Here is a 20,999-nt window from a genome sequence, read left to right as displayed (position 1 = left end):
ATTTCCAAATCTTTTGAAGACTAACCCAGAGTTTTCTTTATGATTTCTTTAAACAATATTTTCCAATAGAACATAATAGAAACTCGGCCGATGATTTTTTTTTTCAAAATGTCTGCATAGTGTCTTCGATTACTAACTGGAGTTTTTTTTCTGTAATTGATTATCCAGTTTTTTATGCTTATTGGAATGCCCTGGACCTCTATTCCTCTAAGAAGAATTGTTCCGAGTACATCCTTGCTGAAATCTCCCTAAAGAATGCTTTATTTACTCATATACTGCATATACTCATCTAAGAGCATAATCCTACAGACAAGTCAATTGACGTTTTCCCGGGAGGATCCTTGGAAGAATTTTTGAAAGTATTCTAATAAAAGCCTTGAAATTATCACTAGAGGAAACCCTCGAGTTATTCCTGTGAGAATTCCTGAAAGAAATGCCTAGAGAATGTATTTTCGGAGAACTTTCAAATAATGGAATTTTTTATAAGAGTATGGAATATGGAATACATTAAAAAAAGTCTGGAGGAATTTAAGAAGGAATCCCTAGAAAAATTCTTGGTGCATTTCCTAGAGAAATTCCGGGAGAAATGACTGGCAGAATTCCGAAAGATTCTTACCTGGGTGAATTCCTGAAGGATTCCCTGAAAAAATTTCTGAAAGCACTTTTAGCATGTAAGTTCTTTTGTGTTCAAAGTAAGCCACAATGACTTCTACGCAACCAGAACCTGTGGTGCCGTGAGTGACTTTTTTGTGGCATGTATGTTGCTTGGAATAATCACTGAAGGACTTATCTCGCTTTTGTAATAATTTCTAATGGAATCCCTGAGTAAACTTCTGAAAAAACTGCTGGAGGGATTCTTGAAAGAATCCCTGGCTAATTTCCTGGTTTCTGGATGCATCCTTTTTATATTATCATCCAATACTAGTCGCTGGAGAAATTCCTCCAGAAATTTTTGAAGTAATTAAAAAAAAATCAACACGTAATCCTGGAAACATTCTTGGGTACATCCCTGAAAAAGATGATTGAAGGATTTCTGAAATTTTTGAAGGTACTCCGTAATGAATTTTTGAAGAGAAACTGAGAGGAATTTCGGAATAAATCACTTCAGGTATTCTGGGAGCAATCCCTGGAGGAATCTCTGTAAGTATATCCCTGGAGGAATTCCTGCACTAATTCTTGGATGAGAACCAGCAGGAATTCCTGGAAAATTTCTTGGATAAATTCTTGGAGCAATCCCTGAAACAATTCCTGGAGAAATCTCCAGAGGAATTCCGCGAGGAATTCAAGAAGAAATTTCTGAAAAAAAAATCAAGAAGGAATCCCTAGAAAAAATTCAAAAAAAATCTCTTGGGGAGTTTCTAGAGGAAATCTAGAAGAAATTTCTGAAGAACTCCTCGAAGGAATTCTTAGGGAAATTCCTGAAAGAATTCCTGGAAAAGTCTCTAGAGAGAATCCTGAAGAAATGCCTGGAAGAACTTCTGAACAAATTTCTGGTGAAATCTCGAGAGAAATTCCTGGATTGCCCCCAGCAGCAATTCCTGGAGAATTTCCTGGAGAATTTCTTGGATAAATTCATGGAGCAATCCCTGGAATAACTCCTGGAGATATCTCCAGAGGAATTCCAGGAGAAAATTCTGAAAAAATCTCTTGAGTAGTGAATAGTTCCAGGTGGATTTTCTGGAAAAATCCTTGGAGGAATTTCTGTAGGATTTCCTGGAGGAATTTTCGAATGATTTCCTGGAGGAATCTCTGGTAAAATCCCTGGAGAAATTCGTGGAGATATCTTTGGAGGAATCCCTGAAGCAATCCCTGGAGGAATATCTGGAGGAATCCAAGGAGAAATCCCTGAGAAAATCTCTCAGAAAATCCCCAGAGGATTCTGGAAAAATTCTTGGAGAAATTGTTGACATAATTTCTGAAAATTATCAGAAGCAATTCCTGGAAAATTCGTGGAGGAATTCTTGAAGAAATCCCCGGGGTAATTCCTGGAGGAGTTCCTAGATAAATTACTGAAAAAAATCCTGGAGGAATGCCTGCAGGAATTCCTAGAGGTATTTCTGTGGGAATTGCTGAAGGAATTTCTGAAGGCATTTTTGGATGAATCTCTAGGGAAATTCTTGAAAGAATTACTGGATGATTTTTTAGAGAAACCTGTAGAAGAATTCTGGAAGATTTCTATTTATATTTCCAATTATTCCATATTTCTGGAGAAATCTTCGAAGGAATTCCTGAAAGAAACCCTGGGGGATTCCATGGAAAAAATAGTGGAGAAATTACTGTAGCAATTCCAGGAAAAATCTTTGGAAGAATACCTGGAGGATTTAATAAAAATCCTGAAGATATTCTTGGAGAATTTCCAGGAACAATTTCTGCAGAAATCCCTAGAGGATTTCATGGAAGAAACCTTTGATGAATTTTTGGAAGATTTCCAGGAGATATTTCTGGAGGATTTAAAGAAGGGAACTTCGAAGGATTTCCTAGAGGAATCCCTGGGAAAATCCCTGGAAGAATCCCTGAAGCAATCCCTGAAGGAATCTCTGAAAAATTTCTTGGAGAAATCCCTGAAAAATTCCTGAAGGTATTTCCGAAAAGTTTCCTGGAAGAATTAATTAATGAAGAAATTCCATGAGAAGTTAATGACAAAAATTCTGAGGGTTGTCCAGGAGTAATTCCTGGATCCCGGAAAAAATCATGGAGGAGTTCCTGGAGAAATTCCTGGAGGAATGCCTGGAAGTATTCATGTGGGAATTGCTGGAAGAATCTTATAAGAAATATCTTAGAGGAATATCTAGAGGAATTCTTGAAACAATTACTGGATGAATTTCAAGAATTCTTCAGAGTACCTCTGGGAGAAATTTATGATGCAATTTCTTGAGAATTCCTGGAAGAATTTCTAGAGGAATTTCTGGAAAAATTCTCGAAGGAATTACTGAAAGAATCTCTGGAAATATTCGTGGAGAAATCCCTGGAAAAATCCCTGAAGAAGCTTCTGGAGGAATTCTTAGCGGAATTCCTGGTGGAACTCCTGGAGGAATCTCTGGAAAAATTTCAGAAGGTATTCCTAGAGAAAATCCTGGGCGAGTTTCTGAAGGAATCCGTGTAGAATTTTCTGAGGAAATTCCTGGATGAACTGCTGACAGAACTTATAAAGAAACTCCCAGATTAATTCCTGGTGAAATTCTTGGAGGTATCCCTGAGAAAATTCCTGGGGTTATTTCTATAGGAATTCTTGGAGGAGTCCCTGAAGCAATTTCTGGAGAAATTCCTAGAGGAATCTCTTGAGACATTTCTGTAGAAATCCCTGGAGGAATTTTAAGAAGAATCCCTGCAGAAATTTTCAGAGGAATCCCTGTAATAATTCGTGGAGGAATCCCTCTAAAAATTCGTGGAGGAATCCCTCAAGGAATTCCTGGATGAATCCCAGGAAGAATTCCTGAATAAATCGCACATGGAATTCTTGGAGAAATCCAGAAGGAATCCATAGAAGAGTTCGTGGAGGAATTCCTTGAAGAATCTCTGTTGCGGTTCCTGAAGGAACCCTTGCATGAATTCCTGAAGAAACCCCATGAGGAATACTGGAAGCAATTCCAAGAGGAACTCCTGAAGGAATTCTAAAAAAAGAGTTCTTGGGGGAATCCTTGAAGGAGTTTCCATGGAGTTGTTCCTGAAGAAATCACAGATGAAATTATTGGGAAAATCTTGAAGGAATCCTAAAAGGAGTTCGTGGAGGGACTCCTAGAGGAATCCATGTAGTAGTTCCTGAAGGAATTCCTGAAGAAACCCCAAAAGGAATCCTGGATGCAATACCAAGAGGAATTCCTAAGGGAATCCCTAAACATTTCCTGGAAGAAGTACAGGATTAATTCCTTATGCGAGGTATGCACTTCAAACGGAATCGCTCAAGTAATTTTCGTTCAGTGCATTATTTTTCCGTGACCGGAATAGTCCAGGAATTTAACACAGCAAGCCCCATTTGATTTGACGTTTCGTTTCAGCTCCGTACTAGAATCCGGAATAAAGCGACGCTTGCTCATTTCTTGAGCGATTCCTTGCCTGAATTTCCCACGCATCGAGATAGGCCAAGCAATTTCTTACGATCTGCGTACTACCCATAAAGGAGTTACTGAAACAATTCCAAGAGGAACACCTGAATGAATTCTAAAAAAAAAGTTCCGGGAACAAGCTTTGGAGGAATTGGGCTTGTTAGGCCAAATATTTGTCATCACAGCAAACAGTCTAATTTCACCTTTAGACATTTAACCAAGCTTGTTATTTGGTAAAATTCTATGTTAAGATTGAAATGGTTCTCTTGGAGTAATACTTGGCGAAATTTCTTGTGGTTTTCGAATAAAAAAGTTTTGATAATTATGAATAAAAACCTTAATTGTTAGAATAGTTTATTTCCTAAGATAATTTTTCTGGAACTCTGAATTGTTGATGATCTTTTAGTTTTTTTTTTATTCCGTGTCGGGTATTTCCATCACTGCGACCATTGTTTTGATCTATTGTGATATATTCCCCATTTTGTTTTTAGCTTTGTCCATATGACATAGCACTATTGGAAGTGATTGTCAATGTTGGACTTACAGCATTACTCCAGCACGGTATTGCGTACTGAATGTAGTGCACTACCGTACTGGGATTTGTTCTCCATATTTCAAAGGGTTCTAACAGCCCTTTGTCGAAGAACCTAATTCTAGTATTGATTCTAGTAGTAATTCTTTCTCTGCTTCACAGAAGCGACAAAAATCATCTTGAAGTTTTCCAATCAGCTTCAAGTGATATCGGCTCGGACAATGGCCTGTAACTAGACCAACATATATACTGAGATCTTTCTTGGAAAGCTCTAGTATTTTGCGAGTCATTCGGAGTAATAAAACGTTTTGCCTGCCTCGCTATAGAAGTGTTTTTCCAATTGGCATCCACTTTCAAAGTTTCCCAAGCTTTCAGCTCCATTCTAAGAGATGCAGCAGAAAGCCCACAATAGGGTTCTGGCCCTATGAATTGACGGGCCGATCCAAGTCTTGCTAGCATATCGACTTTTTCGTTACCATCAATTCCACAATGGCCAGGAACCCAATATAAATTGACTTGATTACGACAAGACAGTTTTTGAAGTGATTGAATACAATCCCACACATGTTTAGATGTGCATGTCGCCGACCTCAAAGCATTCAGCGCTGCTTGACTGTCAGACATGATGCAGATATTTGAATGCCTGTAATTTCTGCGTAAGCATATTACAGTACATTCTAAAATTGCTTGAATTTCAGCTTGAAATACAGTGGGCCACTTGCCCATAGAAATCGATAGGTTTATCCCAGGACCAGTCACTCCTGCTCCTACTTGATCATTCAGTCTTGAACCATCTGTATAAAATACAATTGATCCTGGACGAAGATCTGGACCACCTAACTCCCACATTTCACGGGATGTGTCAATCACTCGATATGAACAATTGAAATTGTATTTTTTCTCCATCCAATCTCCATTATTCAAAATCAAGGGATTAACGTTAAATTGTTTAAGAATACTGAGATGCCCAATAAGGTCACCTTCCAAGAGGTTCACAGATCTCTTGATCCTTAGACCGTTCGCAATGCTGTTTTATTTTGTATGGCGAGTTTTAAAATTTTTAAAACTCGCCATACAAAATAAAACAGCATTGCGAACGGCCTTAGCGCACTCTTTTCAGCTTCTAGTTGCAGAAGTTGATGCAATGGTAGCAAGCAAAGCAAGGCATCCAATGCTTTGGTTGGTGTACTCCTCATTGCACCAGTTATTGAAAAAGTTGCCTAATCTCTGAAGCTTTTCTAGCTTTTTTTGAGCCCCTTTTTCTTCAGTTTTTCTCCACCATACCAATGAAGCGTAGGTTACCCTGGGTCTCACAATTGCCGTATAGATCCAATGGATCATTTTTGGCTTTAGTCCCCATTGCCTACCAAAAGTTCTTTTACTTATCCATAGAGCATTTGTCGCTTTGGTGATTGCTTTTAGTTGGTTCGAATTAAAAAAAAAACTGGCGGCCAGGGAGGGGGGCACGGCCCCCACTGTCCCCCTCTGGCTACGCCCATGCTTCCAAGTATCCCTTTGGAATACATTCCTGTCCATGCTCTTGTTTGAGTGTCCTCCAGAGACTCTCACAAGTAATACTTTTTAAATTCTTTAAAATTAGTTCACGGGTTTATTCAGAAATTCCTCCTGGGATTCCTTCAGGGATTTTTTACGAAATTCCTTCAAGGAATGTTACAGAAGTTCATGCATGTATTCTCTCATGTTTTTTCAAACATTTCTGAAACAGTCCTTCCGCATTTCTCCAGAAATTCTCCCAGAAATTTTTCAAGAAATTATTCTAGCCAATTCTCCAGTACAGGGGGTTCTCCAGGAATTCCTCCATAGATATCTTCTAAAAATGTAATTCCAGAAGTTTTTTTTTTGAGATTCGGGGATGGTTTTAGAGATTTTTTCAGATGTTTCTTTAGGGTTTTCCTTAAAAAACTTTGGAATTTTTTTACAATTTTTTTCAGAAATTATTGTTGAAATTTCTTCAGAGGTTTCTGAATGTCATACCCCATATATTCAGGGATTCAATCTGGCAAAATCTGAATAGATTCTTCTGGAAGTTCCTCCAGGGGTTTATCCAGAAGTTCCTCCAGCCATTTCTCGAGGGATTGCTTAGAAAACATTCAGACCTTTCTTCAGGAATTATTTCAGTAACTTTTCCGGCAAAGCTGCAGGAATTTCTCCAAAGATTATCTCAGCACTTCTGCAGAAATTATTCCACCATCTATTGCATGGCATTTTTAAATGATGTTTTCAAAACATTCTTCTATGAATAGCTGCAGAGAACTTACCAGTTCTACCAGACATTCTTGCAATGATTCCATCAAAAACACTTTGTTCTTGAAGTTTCCCCAGTGATTTTCTAAAAAATTCCTTCGGAAATGTTTCCAGGGATTTTTTGTGAACTAATCCCTTAAGAAATTTTGTAATGAATTATTACAAGTATTCCTCCAGTGGTATCTCCAGGAGGTCTTCCAGGCATTCCTGCGGAAATTACTTCAGTAATCCTTCAGAAATTTTTTGAGGCATTTCATCAAGAATTTCAAAAGTATTTTTACCTATAATTTTAGCTTGGATTTGTGCAGGCATTTTTCAAGAGACTCCTTTAAAACATTCTCAACACATATCTCCAGGAATCCTTCTAGAAATGTTTCCTTGGACTTACTTCCAGAGCTTCTAGAAGCTTCTCATGTTTTGTTTTTCTTGGAATTAAAGAGGCATCCTAAGAATTGTTTTCAGGTATTCTCCTAGGAATTCATTCAGGAATTCCTCCAGATATAATGTCATTAATTGCTTGAAGAATTTTTGTTCGGGAATCACTCCAGGAATTTTTTTAAGAATTTGTTTTAAGAATATCCAGAGCAACACCAGGAATTTCTTAAGAGATTTCTTTACACAATCCACCAGAGATTTTTTTGAAAAACTCCTCAAGGAATGCTTTTTTAGAATTCTTCCAGTATTTATTGTATTTATTCTTCCAGAGATTCCTTCAAAAATGCGTGCAGGTATGTCTTACTAAAGTCCGCCAGCAGTTTGTTCAGGAATTCCTCTATGAATATCATTGAAAATTTCAGCAGGAATATGACCAGGATTTCTTCGGAGATTCACTTAGAATATCCTGCAGGAATTACTCCAGAGATTCTCACATTATTACTTTTCTTGTGATTCAGACAGAAATTCCTCTAGAGATTCATGCAGAAGTTTATACAGAGATTTTCTCCATGTTTTCCCGGAAATTTCTCCGGTGGTTCCTTAAAGGATTACTCTATACAGGTTCTTCAAGGAATTATTTCGGAAATATTTCGTAGGCATTTCTACAATTATTCCTAAAGAAGTTTTTTTACTGGAGATCTACAAAGAAGCTTATGTAGGCGTGTCTTCAGGAATTAGTCCAGAAATATTAAAAAAAAAAAAAAAAATCCGCAATAAACTTCTCTAGGATTTCCACCAAGGGTTTCTCGAAGAGTTTCGCCAAATATTTCTCCAGGAAGTTGTTCATAAACTCCTACTGAGATATTCCTTCAGGGATTCTTTTAGAAACCTCTGCTCTGATTTCTTCTGTTTTTTTTTTTTCAAAAATATCTCCAGATACTTTTTAAGAATGTCAGGGATTTCTTCAGTAATTTTAGCAAGTGATTCTTTTCAAAAGTTCTTCCATGGAGATTTTCAGGTATTCATCTATAAATTTCTTGAAAAATCCTACACAGATTCTTTTGGAAAGTCTTTCAAGGTATCCTCCAAGAATATCTTGGGAGGTTCCTTCAGAATTTCCTTCAACTCTTACAAGGGTTCTTTTTAAAAATTGCTTCTTCCAAGGGCGTAGCCAGCTTTTCGGTCAGGGAGGGGTGGATTGGGGAATCTGAATCCCTGGACAAATTTCTGGAATGTGAAAGAAAGGTCTGAAGGAATTTAAGGAGGTATTTCTAGAGGAATTCATGGTGCATGTAAGCACCTATTCCTTTAGCCCTTCGGAGACGGAATTTTCACCTTTCTGGATGCAACCTCGCTGGTCTAAAAACACGATTGAAATGGTCGATTTTCTCGTCCCCAAAGGGTTAAAGTAAGTCACAGTGACTTCTTCGCAACAAAAAATCTGCGCTGCCTTAACTCTTCTGTGACACGCGTGTGGCTGGGAAGAATCGATGGAGGACTATTGTAAAAATTCCTGATGGAATACCTGAGTAAATTCTGAAGTAACCGCTAGAGGAATTCCTGAAGGAATTTTGGAAAATTTTTAGGCAAATTCTTGAAAACATACTAAGAGAAACTTCTGGAGGAATCACAACACAAAAATCGAAAGGATATCCCTGGTGCAATTCCTGAAGGAATCCTAGGATGAGTCCTAAAACAATCGTTGAAGAAAACCCTTGAGGCATCCCGGGGGAATTTCTGAAACAATCTCTTTATTTTTTTTTTTTTGAAATATTTTCTGAAGGGCTTTCTGTAGAAAAACTTAAAACACTCACTCCTAAATTATCTTGAAAATTCTAATACAAATCTCTGTAGAAATTACTTTTGAAATCTTTGGGGTAATCAAAAAATGTTTATGTAATCATGGAGAAATTATTTGGATGCCCTACTGGAAAAGAAGAATTTATGAACTTTCTAAAAGAACCCCTGAATATTTTGTTTACAAAATCCCGGGAGGAATTTCTGAAGCCATTCCTGGAGGTGGAGCGGACCTGGTGTGATGGTTAAAGCACGTAACTATCACGCTGAGGACCTGGGATCGAATCCCACTCCCGACAAACTCGCAAAATGTGAGTTTTTACTTCGGAAGGGAAGTAAAGCGTGGGTCCCGAGATGAACTAGCCTAGGGCTACACGTCTCGTTAATACAGACAAGAAAATTTCCTGGAAGAATTCCGGGAGAACTCCATGGAGGAAACCTTGTCAAAATTATTGAATAATTACCTGGAGAAAACCTTGGAAGAATTTCTAAAAAAGTATATTTGGAGGAATCCCTGGAGAAATTCCTGGAACAATACCTGCCTGAATTCCTGCAGGAATCTCTGAAAGAATTCCTGGATCAGTTCTTCAAAAAAAAAAAAAAAATCCTGAAGACATATTTTGAGAAATTTCTGGAGGAAGTTCAAGAGGAATTTTGTGATGGAATCCCTGGTAAAAGTTCTGGAAGAATTCTTGGAGAAATTTCTGGAAGAATCACTGGAGGATATTCTGGAGGAATCCCTGAAACTATGTATGGAGAAATTTCAAGAGAGCTTCTCTTGGGGGAATTTGTGGACAAATTCCTGGAGAAATCCCTGGAGGAATTCCTGTAGCAAACCCTGGAAGAATCCCTGCATAAATCCCTAGAGGCATTCTTGGAGGAATTCCTGGAGTAATTTCTTGATGAATCTCTGAGTTCCCGGTGAAATTCCTGAAGAAATCCCTTCCTAGAAGAGTTTCTGGATATATTTCTGGAGAAATCTTTTGAGGAATTCCTGGAGGAATTCCTAGAGGGATTTCGGAAGGAACCCCTAGAGAAATTTCTGAAAGATTTTCTGAAGGAATCCCTGGAGAAATTGCTGGAGGATATCCTGGAGGAATGCCTGAAGGAACTTCTGGACAAATTACTGGCGCATTCCTAGGAGGAATTCCTACAGATATCTCTGATGGAATTCTTGGAGGAACTCATGGAGGAATTTCTGAATGAATATCTGGAAGAGTGCCTAAAGGAACACCTGGATGAATTTCTGGAAAAATTTCTGGAGGAACCCCCAGAGGAATTCCTGGATAAATTTCAGAAAAAAAAATCTTGAGCAGTTCTGGAGGAATCCCTAGAGAAATTCGCGGAAAAATCCCTAAAGGAATTCCCGGGGCAATGTTGGTAGAATGCTTGTGAAAATTCCTATGGAAATTCCAGGAGGAATTCCTAGAGGAATCCCTGAAGCAATTTCTGAAGGAATCTCTGGAAAAAATTCTGTATGAATTCTTAGAGAAAAAGCCTGAGGAAATCGTGGGAGAATGTCTGGAAGAATTGCTGAAAGAATGCATGGGGTAATTCCTGTGGGAATCTCTTGAGGAGTCCCTGAAGGAATCTTAGGCGAAATCCCTGGAGGAGTCCTTTAATGAAATCTTCATTCCTGGAAGAATCTCTTAAGGAATCTCTAGAAGGAGCTCTTGGAGAAACTCCTGGAAGATTTCCTGGAGGAGTTCTCAAGGCAATTCATGGAGTAATTTCTGGAGGAATTTCAGGCAGAATGGAGAAATTCCTGGAAGAATGCCAGGAGGAATTTCATTTCTTGAGAATAAATTCCTGGAGGGATCCCTGGAGAAATTCCTGGAGGAAATCCTGGAAAATTTTGTGGAAGAATTTCTGAAGGAATCCCTGAAAGAATTTCTGAAGAAATTGCCGGAGAAATTGTTATAGAAATTTCTAAAGTAATTCCTGGAGGAATTCCTGAGGGAATCCTTGGATAACTTTCTGAAGAAATTTCTGAAATTACGGTAGTAATCCCAGAAATTACTGAAGAAATCGCAGAAAGAATTCTTGGAGAAATCCAGCAGAAATCCTAAGAAGAGTTCATGTGGGAGTCTTTGTGGCAGTTTTAGAAGAAACACCAGGAGGAATCCCGGAAGCAATCATAAGAGGAATTTCTAAAGAAATCCCTAAACTATTCCGGGAGGAGTCCCTGAAAGAATTCCTGAAGTAATTCCTAAAGGAGTCCCAGGAAGAGTTCCTGCAGGCATCGTTGGGGGATTTTTTTAAATAAAACCTGTGGTTATTCCTGAAACAACCACAGAAGGAATTCCCGTGTGAATTTCTGAAGAATTTCTTAGAGGAAAACCCATGAGGAATCTAGGAAGCAGTTCAATAATGAAATCTTTAGGAAATTCACGGAGATTTGGTAAAGCTCTATGATAAGATTGAAGTTGTGCTCTTAAAGAAATAGGGTAAGTCGCCAAATGATGCGCACCCCGTAACAAAAGCGTGGAGTGTGCAAACATTGGCGAGTATTGAAGGTGTGCAACCCCTGGAAGATGTTCTTGAAGAACTTTTACAAGGAAATCGTGGAGGATTTTCTAAATTAATCCATGAAGCAATGTCGGAAGGAAAGGTTTTTTATGGAAGTTTTGGGCTGATATCGAACACTTTTGGAGAAATTATAATAGCAACTTGAGGTATTCCTGAAAGATTTCTCAGAGAAATCTCACTAAATTTGTGGAAGGATCTCTCCAAGAATTTCTAAAGTAATAACAGAAGAAATTCGTAGAGGTATTGTGAAGCAACCTATGGATCCAGTGGATAACTGACACTGGGGAAAATTACAAGTGGTAATCGAAATAGCGTATCCGCCAAAAGATAAGCAAAACAGGGCGGAATTAAAAATTACAAAACTGATTACACTTTTTAAAGAATGTGGCAAACTAGTGTCATCATTCATAAGTTTAGCGCATTTTATTCAAGTATAGACTGCTAGCATTTGAATGGAAAACGATTTTGGCGAAAAATTGGCTGTACGGACCATTGTTTGATGTACTGCGTGTATGAAATGCTATTAAAAATCATAAAAAAGCAATCATTTGCCGATGAGATTCGTTTGATGTTCGGGTTTCGATCCGTCACGCAGAGCTACCATTGAACCCATCACTTCAATCAAAAGGGTAGCTAGCTACCCAGTAGTGATCAAAAAGTCAGCGATTTTTCCGCATTGAATTTGCAGCAGCCGCCCCATTGAAATGGGCACAGGCAGACTGGGTAAATGTGAATTGAACCGCAACACCCAAAGCGAGCGGGTTCTGATTTGCTTTGATATATCAGTCAGCCAGTCAGGCAGTAGTGATGTAAGCGGCTCTTGTGATCAGACTTTTACCAGTCCAGCTTACGGAAGGTAGAAGAAAGCTTAACAATCCAATCCATCCCAGCTCCCGAGGCAGTGAAGTAAGCGCTTTTTAATAAAATCTCTAATACATATCATCTTTGTTCGGAAGATGCCTATCCACAGAGGGATTGAGAACATGATTCCCAGCGCAGATGGGAGATACAGTCTTTCTTTCAGAAAATATCCTCTTATGCGTTGAGTAATATAATACAAGGTACTTGGCTCGTATTTCAATAGATGTGCTGAACGCGCTGTAAGAAACAGTATTATTTCCTCCTTGCGGAGTATTCGTATTGATTCTTTTTGCCTTTCTCGTACACTAAGTGTACTGGAAAGGCTATATGTTCACTCCAAAAATGACTTTTTGATAGGAGGCCCGGAGATTCAAGTCACATATACCAATCAACTCAGCTCGACGAATTGAGGTGATGTCTGTGTGTGTATGTGTGTGTGTATGTGTACAAACGAACTCACGTCACTTTTCGGCAGTAAATCTCAACCGATTTTAATGACCGACGGTTCATTCGACGCGGAATCTGGTCCCATTGTTTGCTATTGAAAATGGTTTGGATCGGTCCAGCCGTTCCGGAATTATGGCCATTTAGGCGTTCCGGATCGGTACCCCAGGAAGGGGCTAGATATGAAAATGCTACAAACCCACGCATGCGACACATCAAACCACGGCATTTTCGATAATATGATGAACGGTAAGCAAGAAAATAGTCTCAGACCATATCTGAACCGGTGATGTTCCGGAACCGGTTCCGAAGGTCCCACCAGAAGTGGCCAAATATAAAAGTGAACCAAACCCATACATGCGACTCATCAAATCGCAGCTTTTTCAATAACCTGATGAACGGTTAACAGGAAAATAGTCTCAGATCATATCTGAACCGGTAGTGTTCCTGAACCGGTTCCGGGCGTTCCGCCGGAATTCGACAAATATAAAAATGAAACAAACCCATGCAAGCGACACGTCAAATCGCGCCCTTTGCGATAACCTGATGAACGGTTAGCAAGAAAATGGTCTCAGATCACATACGAAAATACCGGTGTTCCAAAACCGGTTCCAGAGGTCCCGCCGGAAGTGGCCAAATATAACAGTGGAGCAAACCCAGGCATGCGACATATCAAGTCGCGGCTTTTTCAATAACTTGATGAATGATAAGCAAGAAAATAGTCTCAGACAAAGATTCTACCGGTAGTGTTCCGGAACCGGTTCCGTATGTCCTGCCAGATGTAAATATATAAAAGTGAACCGAACCCATGCATGCGACACTTCAAATCGCGGCTCCTTAGGCGACCTGATGAATGGTTGGTAAAAAGTTGTTGTTCGCGTCAAAAGTTTCGGAGTAATTTGCGAAACGTAATTTCCACAGCAGTGTTTATTGTACAGCAGCTTGAAACTAAATTTATTCATATTAGCAATCTTCAAACATTCTTAAAACTACTTTTATCAACTTACATTTTATAGTTTCTTTAATCCCTTTTTACCCCTTTCAGGTTATCTTCGACTGCTCGGGACTCGCTTGATGATCTACAATTCGTGACAATAATAAATGTTTGATAATATCTCATTTGCAATCTTACTTACAGCTGTATCCGAAATACCCTATCTAGCTTCCCGGATCTCCAGCTCGTTCTCAATATCGTCCGCTTTCACTCAAACAAAATCTTTAACAAATAGCAAACTAAAACTTTGCACTAGAATTCACTTTTCTATTTCACCAAATTTGCAATGGCCACAATCCTACTAAATGTACAAATCATCTACTACTCTCTCTCTCTGTGTTTACATTTTCTGCCTGTCGGAATTCGACGACCTCAATTCGCCTACCTATCACGCACACCATACCGCTGCCCAGCTGTCACCTTCATCTGCGCCGTGCGGACGGTTGCTCGATGTTGGGTTGTCCTAACATACCCCCTCCCCGTAATTCCGGGGGGGATCTTCCATCGCCGCCAGAGTTACGCGCTTGAATTTCCAGCACAGCCAACTTCGCCACCGGACGCCTGAACTCCCCTTTCGCCGTCTTGACCAGTGCTTGCCGTACTCGTCCATCAGGGCCTGGGTACACCTTGCTGACCACGCCTCGCGTCCAACTCTTCCTCGCTCCTTCGTCCGCTATATACACCAGGTCGCCCTGGCTGATCGGTTGTACCTCTGCGTGCCACCTGGTACGCTGGTTGATTGCTGGCACGTACTCCGCTACCCATCGCTTCCACAGGCGGTCTGCCAGTGCCTGCGATCGCTTGTAGAGGTCCCGCAACGCTTCACCCTCGTCTGTCTTCCGAACCCGCTCTACCGCCACCTCTGGACCTTTCACGAAGTGGTTCGGTGTCAACGCTTCGCTTGCTTCCGGACCAAGTCCAGAGTACGTCAACGGACGCGAATTCACCAGATCCTCTGCTTCTGCCAACGTAGTCAACAGCACTTCGTCCGTCAATCGTCTTCCGTCATTTAGCACCGCCAGTGCTGCTTTCACGGAACGAACTAGCCGCTCCCAAACTCCGCCCATGTGGGGCGCGCTCGGTGGATTAAAATTCCACCTGGTCCTCGCATCCGTCATCGCTTCTTCACAGTCCCCCTCTATCTTCCACATAATCTCTTTGCTCGCTCCCTGGAAATTCGTTCCGTTGTCGGAGTAGAATTCCACCGGTTTGCCCCGCCGACACACAAAACGCCGGATCGCCATCAAACACGCCTGCGCCGTCAAACTGTGGGCCACTTCCAGATGAATCGCTCTCGTCGTCATGCACGTGAAGAGGCAGATCCATCGCTTTTCCGACCTACGCCCAACAGTAACTGTGACCGGACCGCAATAGTCCACCCCTGTGAAGCTGAACGGCCGCCAGCCAGGAGTGATCCGCGCCAACGGAAGGGGAGCCATCCTGGGAATCTTCGGCGCGCACTTCTTTGTTCTGCACCACACGCAAGCCTTCGCCACCGCCTTCAACTCCGCTCGTAGATTCGGGATCCGGAAACGTTGCCGGACATCGTTGATCACTGTCTCCGCGTTTGCGTGAGCCGCCTGCTGGTGATAGAACTCAAGCAACTTCCGAGTGGTGGGATGCCGCTTCGGAAGAATCACCGGAAACCGCAATTCAAAAGGGAGAAATGAACCCTGAGCCGCTCTGCCTTCCATCCGGAGCACACCATCCGCGTCCAAAAACGGGCTATCGTTGTACAGGCTGCTACACTTTTCTATCGGCTGCCACTCGCCGCGTGGAACTTCACGGTTCTTCGCCAACGTCTTGATTTCTTCTCCGTAGACATCGGCCTGCGCCGACCGCCACAGGTACGTTTCCGCTCGCTGATACTCCTCTCGCTTCAGTGGGACTGTTATCGCTGGTATTGCCTTCTTCGCTGCGCTTCGCACTCTTGGTGGTGCCGGAACAGCCTCGATCGCCAGCCCTTTCCGCTTCCTGTCGCAGTTAGATTTGAAACGGTACACGCATGCTACCGTCCGGACCAGCACTTTCCAACGGGAAATGCGGGACACGTCGACCATCGGCTCTTCTGCTGAAAGGTCGTGGAACAGATGGCATGCCCGAACCTCTTCTGGCGTGTTCGGCTCTACCACTTCCTGCTTCATCCATCGCTGTTCCGGCTGATAAAGGAATCTCGGACCTCGAAACCACGGTCCGTTCGAATCCAAACTGCTGCCGCTCTTCCACTTCGTCAAATCGTCGGCGATATTGTTCTTCGTGGAAATCCACCGCCACTCGCTGTGCTTCGTCAGGCTGAGAATCTCGCCGATCCGGAAAGCCACGAACGGTTTGTACCTACGCTGCTCCGAATGGATCCATGATACGACTGTTCTGGAATCTGACCAGATGAACCGCTGCTTGATTTCCAGCGAGTGCGCTTCCACGACGGTTTGCAGCAACCTTGCTCCGATCACCGCCGCCTGCAGCTCCAGCCTCGGGATGGACATCATCTTTAATGGAGCTACCTTCGACCTCGCCATCACCAGCGCGCAAAGTGGCCCGTTTCCCGTGAGCACACGGAAGTATGCTGCTGCTCCATACGCATCTTGGCTGGCGTCTACCAGCACGTGAAGCTGTACAGTGTTGTAATCCACTGATCTCGAACCTTGGAAGTAGAAACGGGGAATTTTCACGTTCTCGATCTCCGGGAGCCGAGCAATCCACCGATTCCACTTTTCGCAGCTTTCGTCGTCGATTGGTTGGTCCCAGTCGCTGCCACTACGCCACAGATCTTGGATCATCATTTTCCCGTGGATAACGAAGGTAGCCAGCATTCCTAGCGGATCGAACAGGCTCATAACGCTGCTCATCACCACTCTTTTTGTCGGTCGACGTTCGCCGGAGAAATACGGCGCCAGATCTTCCCGGAACTTGGCCAGGAACGTGAATTCGTCGCTGACTGGATTCCACACTATTCCCAGGACTCGCTCTAGATTTGACTCCTTGTTCTGAAGAAACTGAACGCTTTGATCAGGTGCACGCTCGCCGATGCCTTCCAGAAATGCGCCCGAATTGGACACCCAGTTCCGGATCTCGAATCCGCCTTTGGAATGGACGAACTTCACCTCTTGGGCCCGCTTCACCGCTTCTTCGACCGTGTCCGTGCTATCGAAATAGTCGTCCACGTAATGGTTTTCCACAATCGCTTCGGCCGCTTCCGGAAACTGTCCGGCATACTCTTCTGCGTTCCGGTTCTTGATGTATTGCGCCGTACACGGAGAGCTTGTCGCGCCGAACATCGTCACGTCTATGATGTAGACCTCCATCTTCTCTGACTCACTTCCACGGAATACAAACCGCGCTCTCTTGTCTGCGTCTCGCACTCGAACTTGGAGGTACATTTCCTTGATGTCGCCGCCGAAGCCTACTACTCGCTCACGGAATTTCGCTAGGACGTTGGGGAGTGGAGTTAACATGTCCGGTCCCTTCAGCAGTTGTGAGTTCAGCGATACTCCGTTGACCGCCGCTGCTGCGTCCCACACCAGACGCACTTTTCCCGGCTTCTTTGGATGCACCACCACGCTGATCGGCAGGTACCACACTTCGTTCGGCTCGAACCGCCTCAGTTCGGCCTCTGTCGCTACGTGAATGTAGCCTTTCGCTGCATAATCGTTGATCAGCTCGCTCACCTTCTTGCGCAGCTGGTCGTCTTTCGCTAGCCGCCTCTCCAGACAGCGGAATCGTTTCGCCGCCATCGAATAGCTGTCGGGAAACCGCACCTTGTCCTCCTTCCACAATAGCCCCGTCTCAAAACGGTCGCCAACTCGTACGGTCGTACTGTTGAGGATCGCCTTCGCTCGCTTGTCTTCTTCGGATTCCGGCAGTAGCGCTACGGAAATCACCGACTCTTCCAGGGTGTAGTGGCTTCGCAACATGTCGTGCAACTCTTGATTCGTCACCGTTTCGCAATCATGGTGACCAACAATGCCGGGCTCGTTCCGGCTTGCACACGTCGGCCCGTAGATCGTCCAGCCTAGCTTCGATCGGACGGCGATCGGTTCGTCAGGCTTACCAATCCTTGATTCCAGCGGGGCGTAGAGATGGATATCCTTGAGACCGATGAGGATTTGTGGAGCTCCACTCGGAAATTCGGTCGCTGGAAGTCCACGCAGGTGAGAATGCCCACTGATGATCTCCGACATAGCCACGTTTTGCTGTGGCAACTTCAAACTCTCCACCGTATGAGCTGCCTTGATGCGGAAACGCTGCGTCGCTCCTCTGGCCGAGATGAATAGCTCCACCTTCTGGGAATGTTTCTCCACTCTGGATACTCCCGCTGTCCATGTCACTCTAAGCGGCTGCGTCACTCCTTGGACTTGTAACGCAATCGCCAGCGACTTCTCCAGTAGCGTATACGACGACCCCTCGTCAAGGAAAGCGATGGTATCGATAGCATTCTTCCCGTTGTACAACGTGATCGGTATCATCCGGAAAATCACCGACTGTCGATGGAGATGCACGTTGCAGTTCGCGCCAACGGATTGGTCGATGTGAAGCAGCGGATTATGTCGCTCGGTGCACTGGTTCACGTTGCATCGCAGGTTGAGCTTGCATCGGGCGCTTCCGTGTTCGTTGAGGCACAGGTAACACAGCTTCCACTTCCGGACCGCCTCCCATCTTTCAGGCATTCGCAGCCTTTTGAAGCTCTCACAGTTCCGGATCCGATGATCGTAGCGACCGCAGATCCTGCACGGCTTCTTCTCCCGACTCGGGACTTGATTGGCTGCACTGGCTTCGACACTGTGCGTGTGCAGGAAACCTTCCTTCTCCTTCCTTCCGTTCTTCTTCCGGAACGCTTGGTCCGATGCGACGGACGCCGACTCGCAATACGGAGTGATCTCGCTAGCATCCTTGACAATCCTCGAGAGAAAGTTGGATAATGTCCGGAGCGTCACGAGTTGGGCCTTCCTCCGATACCGCACCCATTCCAGCTGCGTACTGGCCGGCAACTTCTCCGTCAACTCCTGGATGAGCATCGGGTTGATGAGATGCGCTGTCAGACCTGTCGCCTCCAAATGATCGGTTAACTGCTGCACGACGACACCGAACTGGATGAACGACGCCAACTTGTCCGCTCTTGGAGACGGTGCCTTCCGCACGTTCGACAGCAGCATGTTCAGCAACTGCTCAGGCCTGCCGTACAGCATCCGCAAGGTTTTGATGATTTGCGGTACTGCACTCGGAAGTAGGAGCCTGCTTCTTACCGCTTCTAGTGCTTGACCCTTCAAACACTCTTGAAGTCGCGCCAGATTCTCGACGTTCGAAAACCCGCACGCCGTTGTGGACGTCTCGTAGGCGCTGATAAACATCGGCCATTCCTCGAGCCGCCCCGTGAATGTCGGAAGCTTCTTTGACAGAAACTGCCGAGCGGAGAGTTGGGCCTTCGTTGGACCACGCACCATTACCTCGGATTGCATTCCGAAGTCTTCTTCCTGCGACGAACTCTCTTCTTCCGACTCTGAATCCGATTCTTCGGACTCCTCTTCACTTGGTTCGCTGACTTGGTACGAGCGTAGAGCGACGTCTTCTTCGAACTGTGGCCTCTTCTTCTTCTTCTGCACCTCCGGATGGCCGAGCGGAGTTTTCTTGTGGCTCACCGCTGGGAGCGAGGTTATGTCCTGCAGGACGGGTGGTGCAATTCCAGATGCCTTCGGTGTGGAGAACTTGCTGAAGGCTCCACGGTAATCCTCGCGGTCTGCTTTGGCCGGTTTAGCTAGTTTCCGGTCCGATTTGCCCGACTTTCGCTTCTCAGGCTCCTCTTCTTCCGGCTGTTTCATCCCCGGCTTCGCTTGCTTGGACTTCCTACCTTCCTTGGCTCCTCCTTTTTCGCCTCCGGATGCTCCATCTTCCTCCAGTTCCGCTACCTCTTCCCTCGCCGAATCGAGCTTCACTTTCTCCAGCCTTTTCTGCACCTGCTTCAGCACTTCGTCGCGCTTCTTCCGGTGCGCTTCTTCTTCGGCCGCTTGTAGCTCCATTTGCTCCTTCTCGTACGCCAACTCCATTTCGCGCCTTTCTCTTTCCGCTTCCTGCCGCAGCAGAAACAGCTTCTTTTGGTGTTCCAGCCGCTTCCTGTGTAGGATCGTTTGCAGTTCCATGGCCTGTCTCTCCTTCTCCATCTCCTTCTCGAGTTTCTCGCACTCCTCTTCCAGGCCGGGAGGCCCCTCTTTGTCCGCCGAACGCCGCAGACACTCTTCACAGGACCACGAAACATCCCTCACTTCAGCCGAAACACCGGCGCACCCGAAATGGTACCACCGCTGGCAATGATCACAAAACACCATCTCACTTTCGTCATCATCCGGACGACGACATCCCGCGCAGTTAAATCCCGTCTTTTCCGGGTCTTGAATTGATCGCGACATTATAAAATTTTCAAGAATGTTCGCGTCAAAAGTTTCGGAGTAATTTGCGAAACGTAATTTCCACAGCAGTGTTTATTGTACAGCAGCTTGAAACTAAATTTATTCATATTAGCAATCTTCAAACATTCTTAAAACTACTTTTATCAACTTACATTTTATAGTTTCTTTAATCCCTTTTTACCCCTTTCAGGTTATCTTCGACTGCTCGGGACTCGCTTGATGATCTACAATTCGTGACAATAATAAATGTTTGATAATATCTCATTTGCAATCTTACTTACAGCTGTATCCGAAATACCCTATCTAGCTTCCCGGATCTCCAGCTCGTTCTCAATATCGTCCGCTTTCACTCAAACAAAATCTTTAACAAATAGCAAACTAAAACTTTGCACTAGAATTCACTTTTCTATTTCACCAAATTTGCAATGGCCACAATCCTACTAAATGTACAAATCATCTACTACTCTCTCTCTCTGTGTTTACATTTTCTGCCTGTCGGAATTCGACGACCTCAATTCGCCTACCTATCACGCACACCATACCGCTGCCCAGCTGTCACCTTCATCTGCGCCGTGCGGACGGTTGCTCGATGTTGGGTTGTCCTAACATACCCCCTCCCCGTAATTCCGGGGGGGATCTTCCATCGCCGCCAGAGTTACGCGCTTGAATTTCCAGCACAGCCAACTTCGCCACCGGACGCCTGAACTCCCCTTTCGCCGTCTTGACCAGTGCTTGCCGTACTCGTCCATCAGGGCCTG

General features: G+C 43.9%; 2 protein-coding genes across 2 annotated transcripts in view; both read right to left on the bottom strand.

Moving 5' to 3' along the window:
- The window catches only part of LOC109433256 (uncharacterized), a 363,056-nt gene that overhangs the window by 13,013 nt on the left and 329,044 nt on the right, over window positions 1-20,999 (bottom strand). The gene's annotated exons all lie outside the window — the stretch shown is intronic.
- Window positions 13,717-20,246, bottom strand: LOC134284163 (uncharacterized). Its single transcript, XM_062842537.1, has 2 exons — window positions 13,983-20,246; window positions 13,717-13,925 (listed from the first exon to the last, which is right to left on the bottom strand). Exon 1 carries the CDS (start codon window positions 20,239-20,241, stop codon window positions 14,263-14,265), a length of 5,979 nt encoding a protein of 1,992 aa, XP_062698521.1. The 5' UTR covers window positions 20,242-20,246; the 3' UTR covers window positions 13,717-13,925; window positions 13,983-14,262.

This window comes from Aedes albopictus, chromosome 3, assembly GCF_035046485.1.
Source record: "Aedes albopictus strain Foshan chromosome 3, AalbF5, whole genome shotgun sequence".
NCBI lineage: Eukaryota > Metazoa > Arthropoda > Insecta > Diptera > Culicidae > Aedes > Aedes albopictus.
This window is presented reverse-complemented; position numbering and strand designations above follow the sequence as displayed.

Coding starts and splice junctions, on each gene's coding strand:
- LOC134284163 (XM_062842537.1), bottom strand. CDS start 20,241: ATGTCGCGATCAATTCAAGACCCGGAAAAGACGGGATTTAACTGCGCG.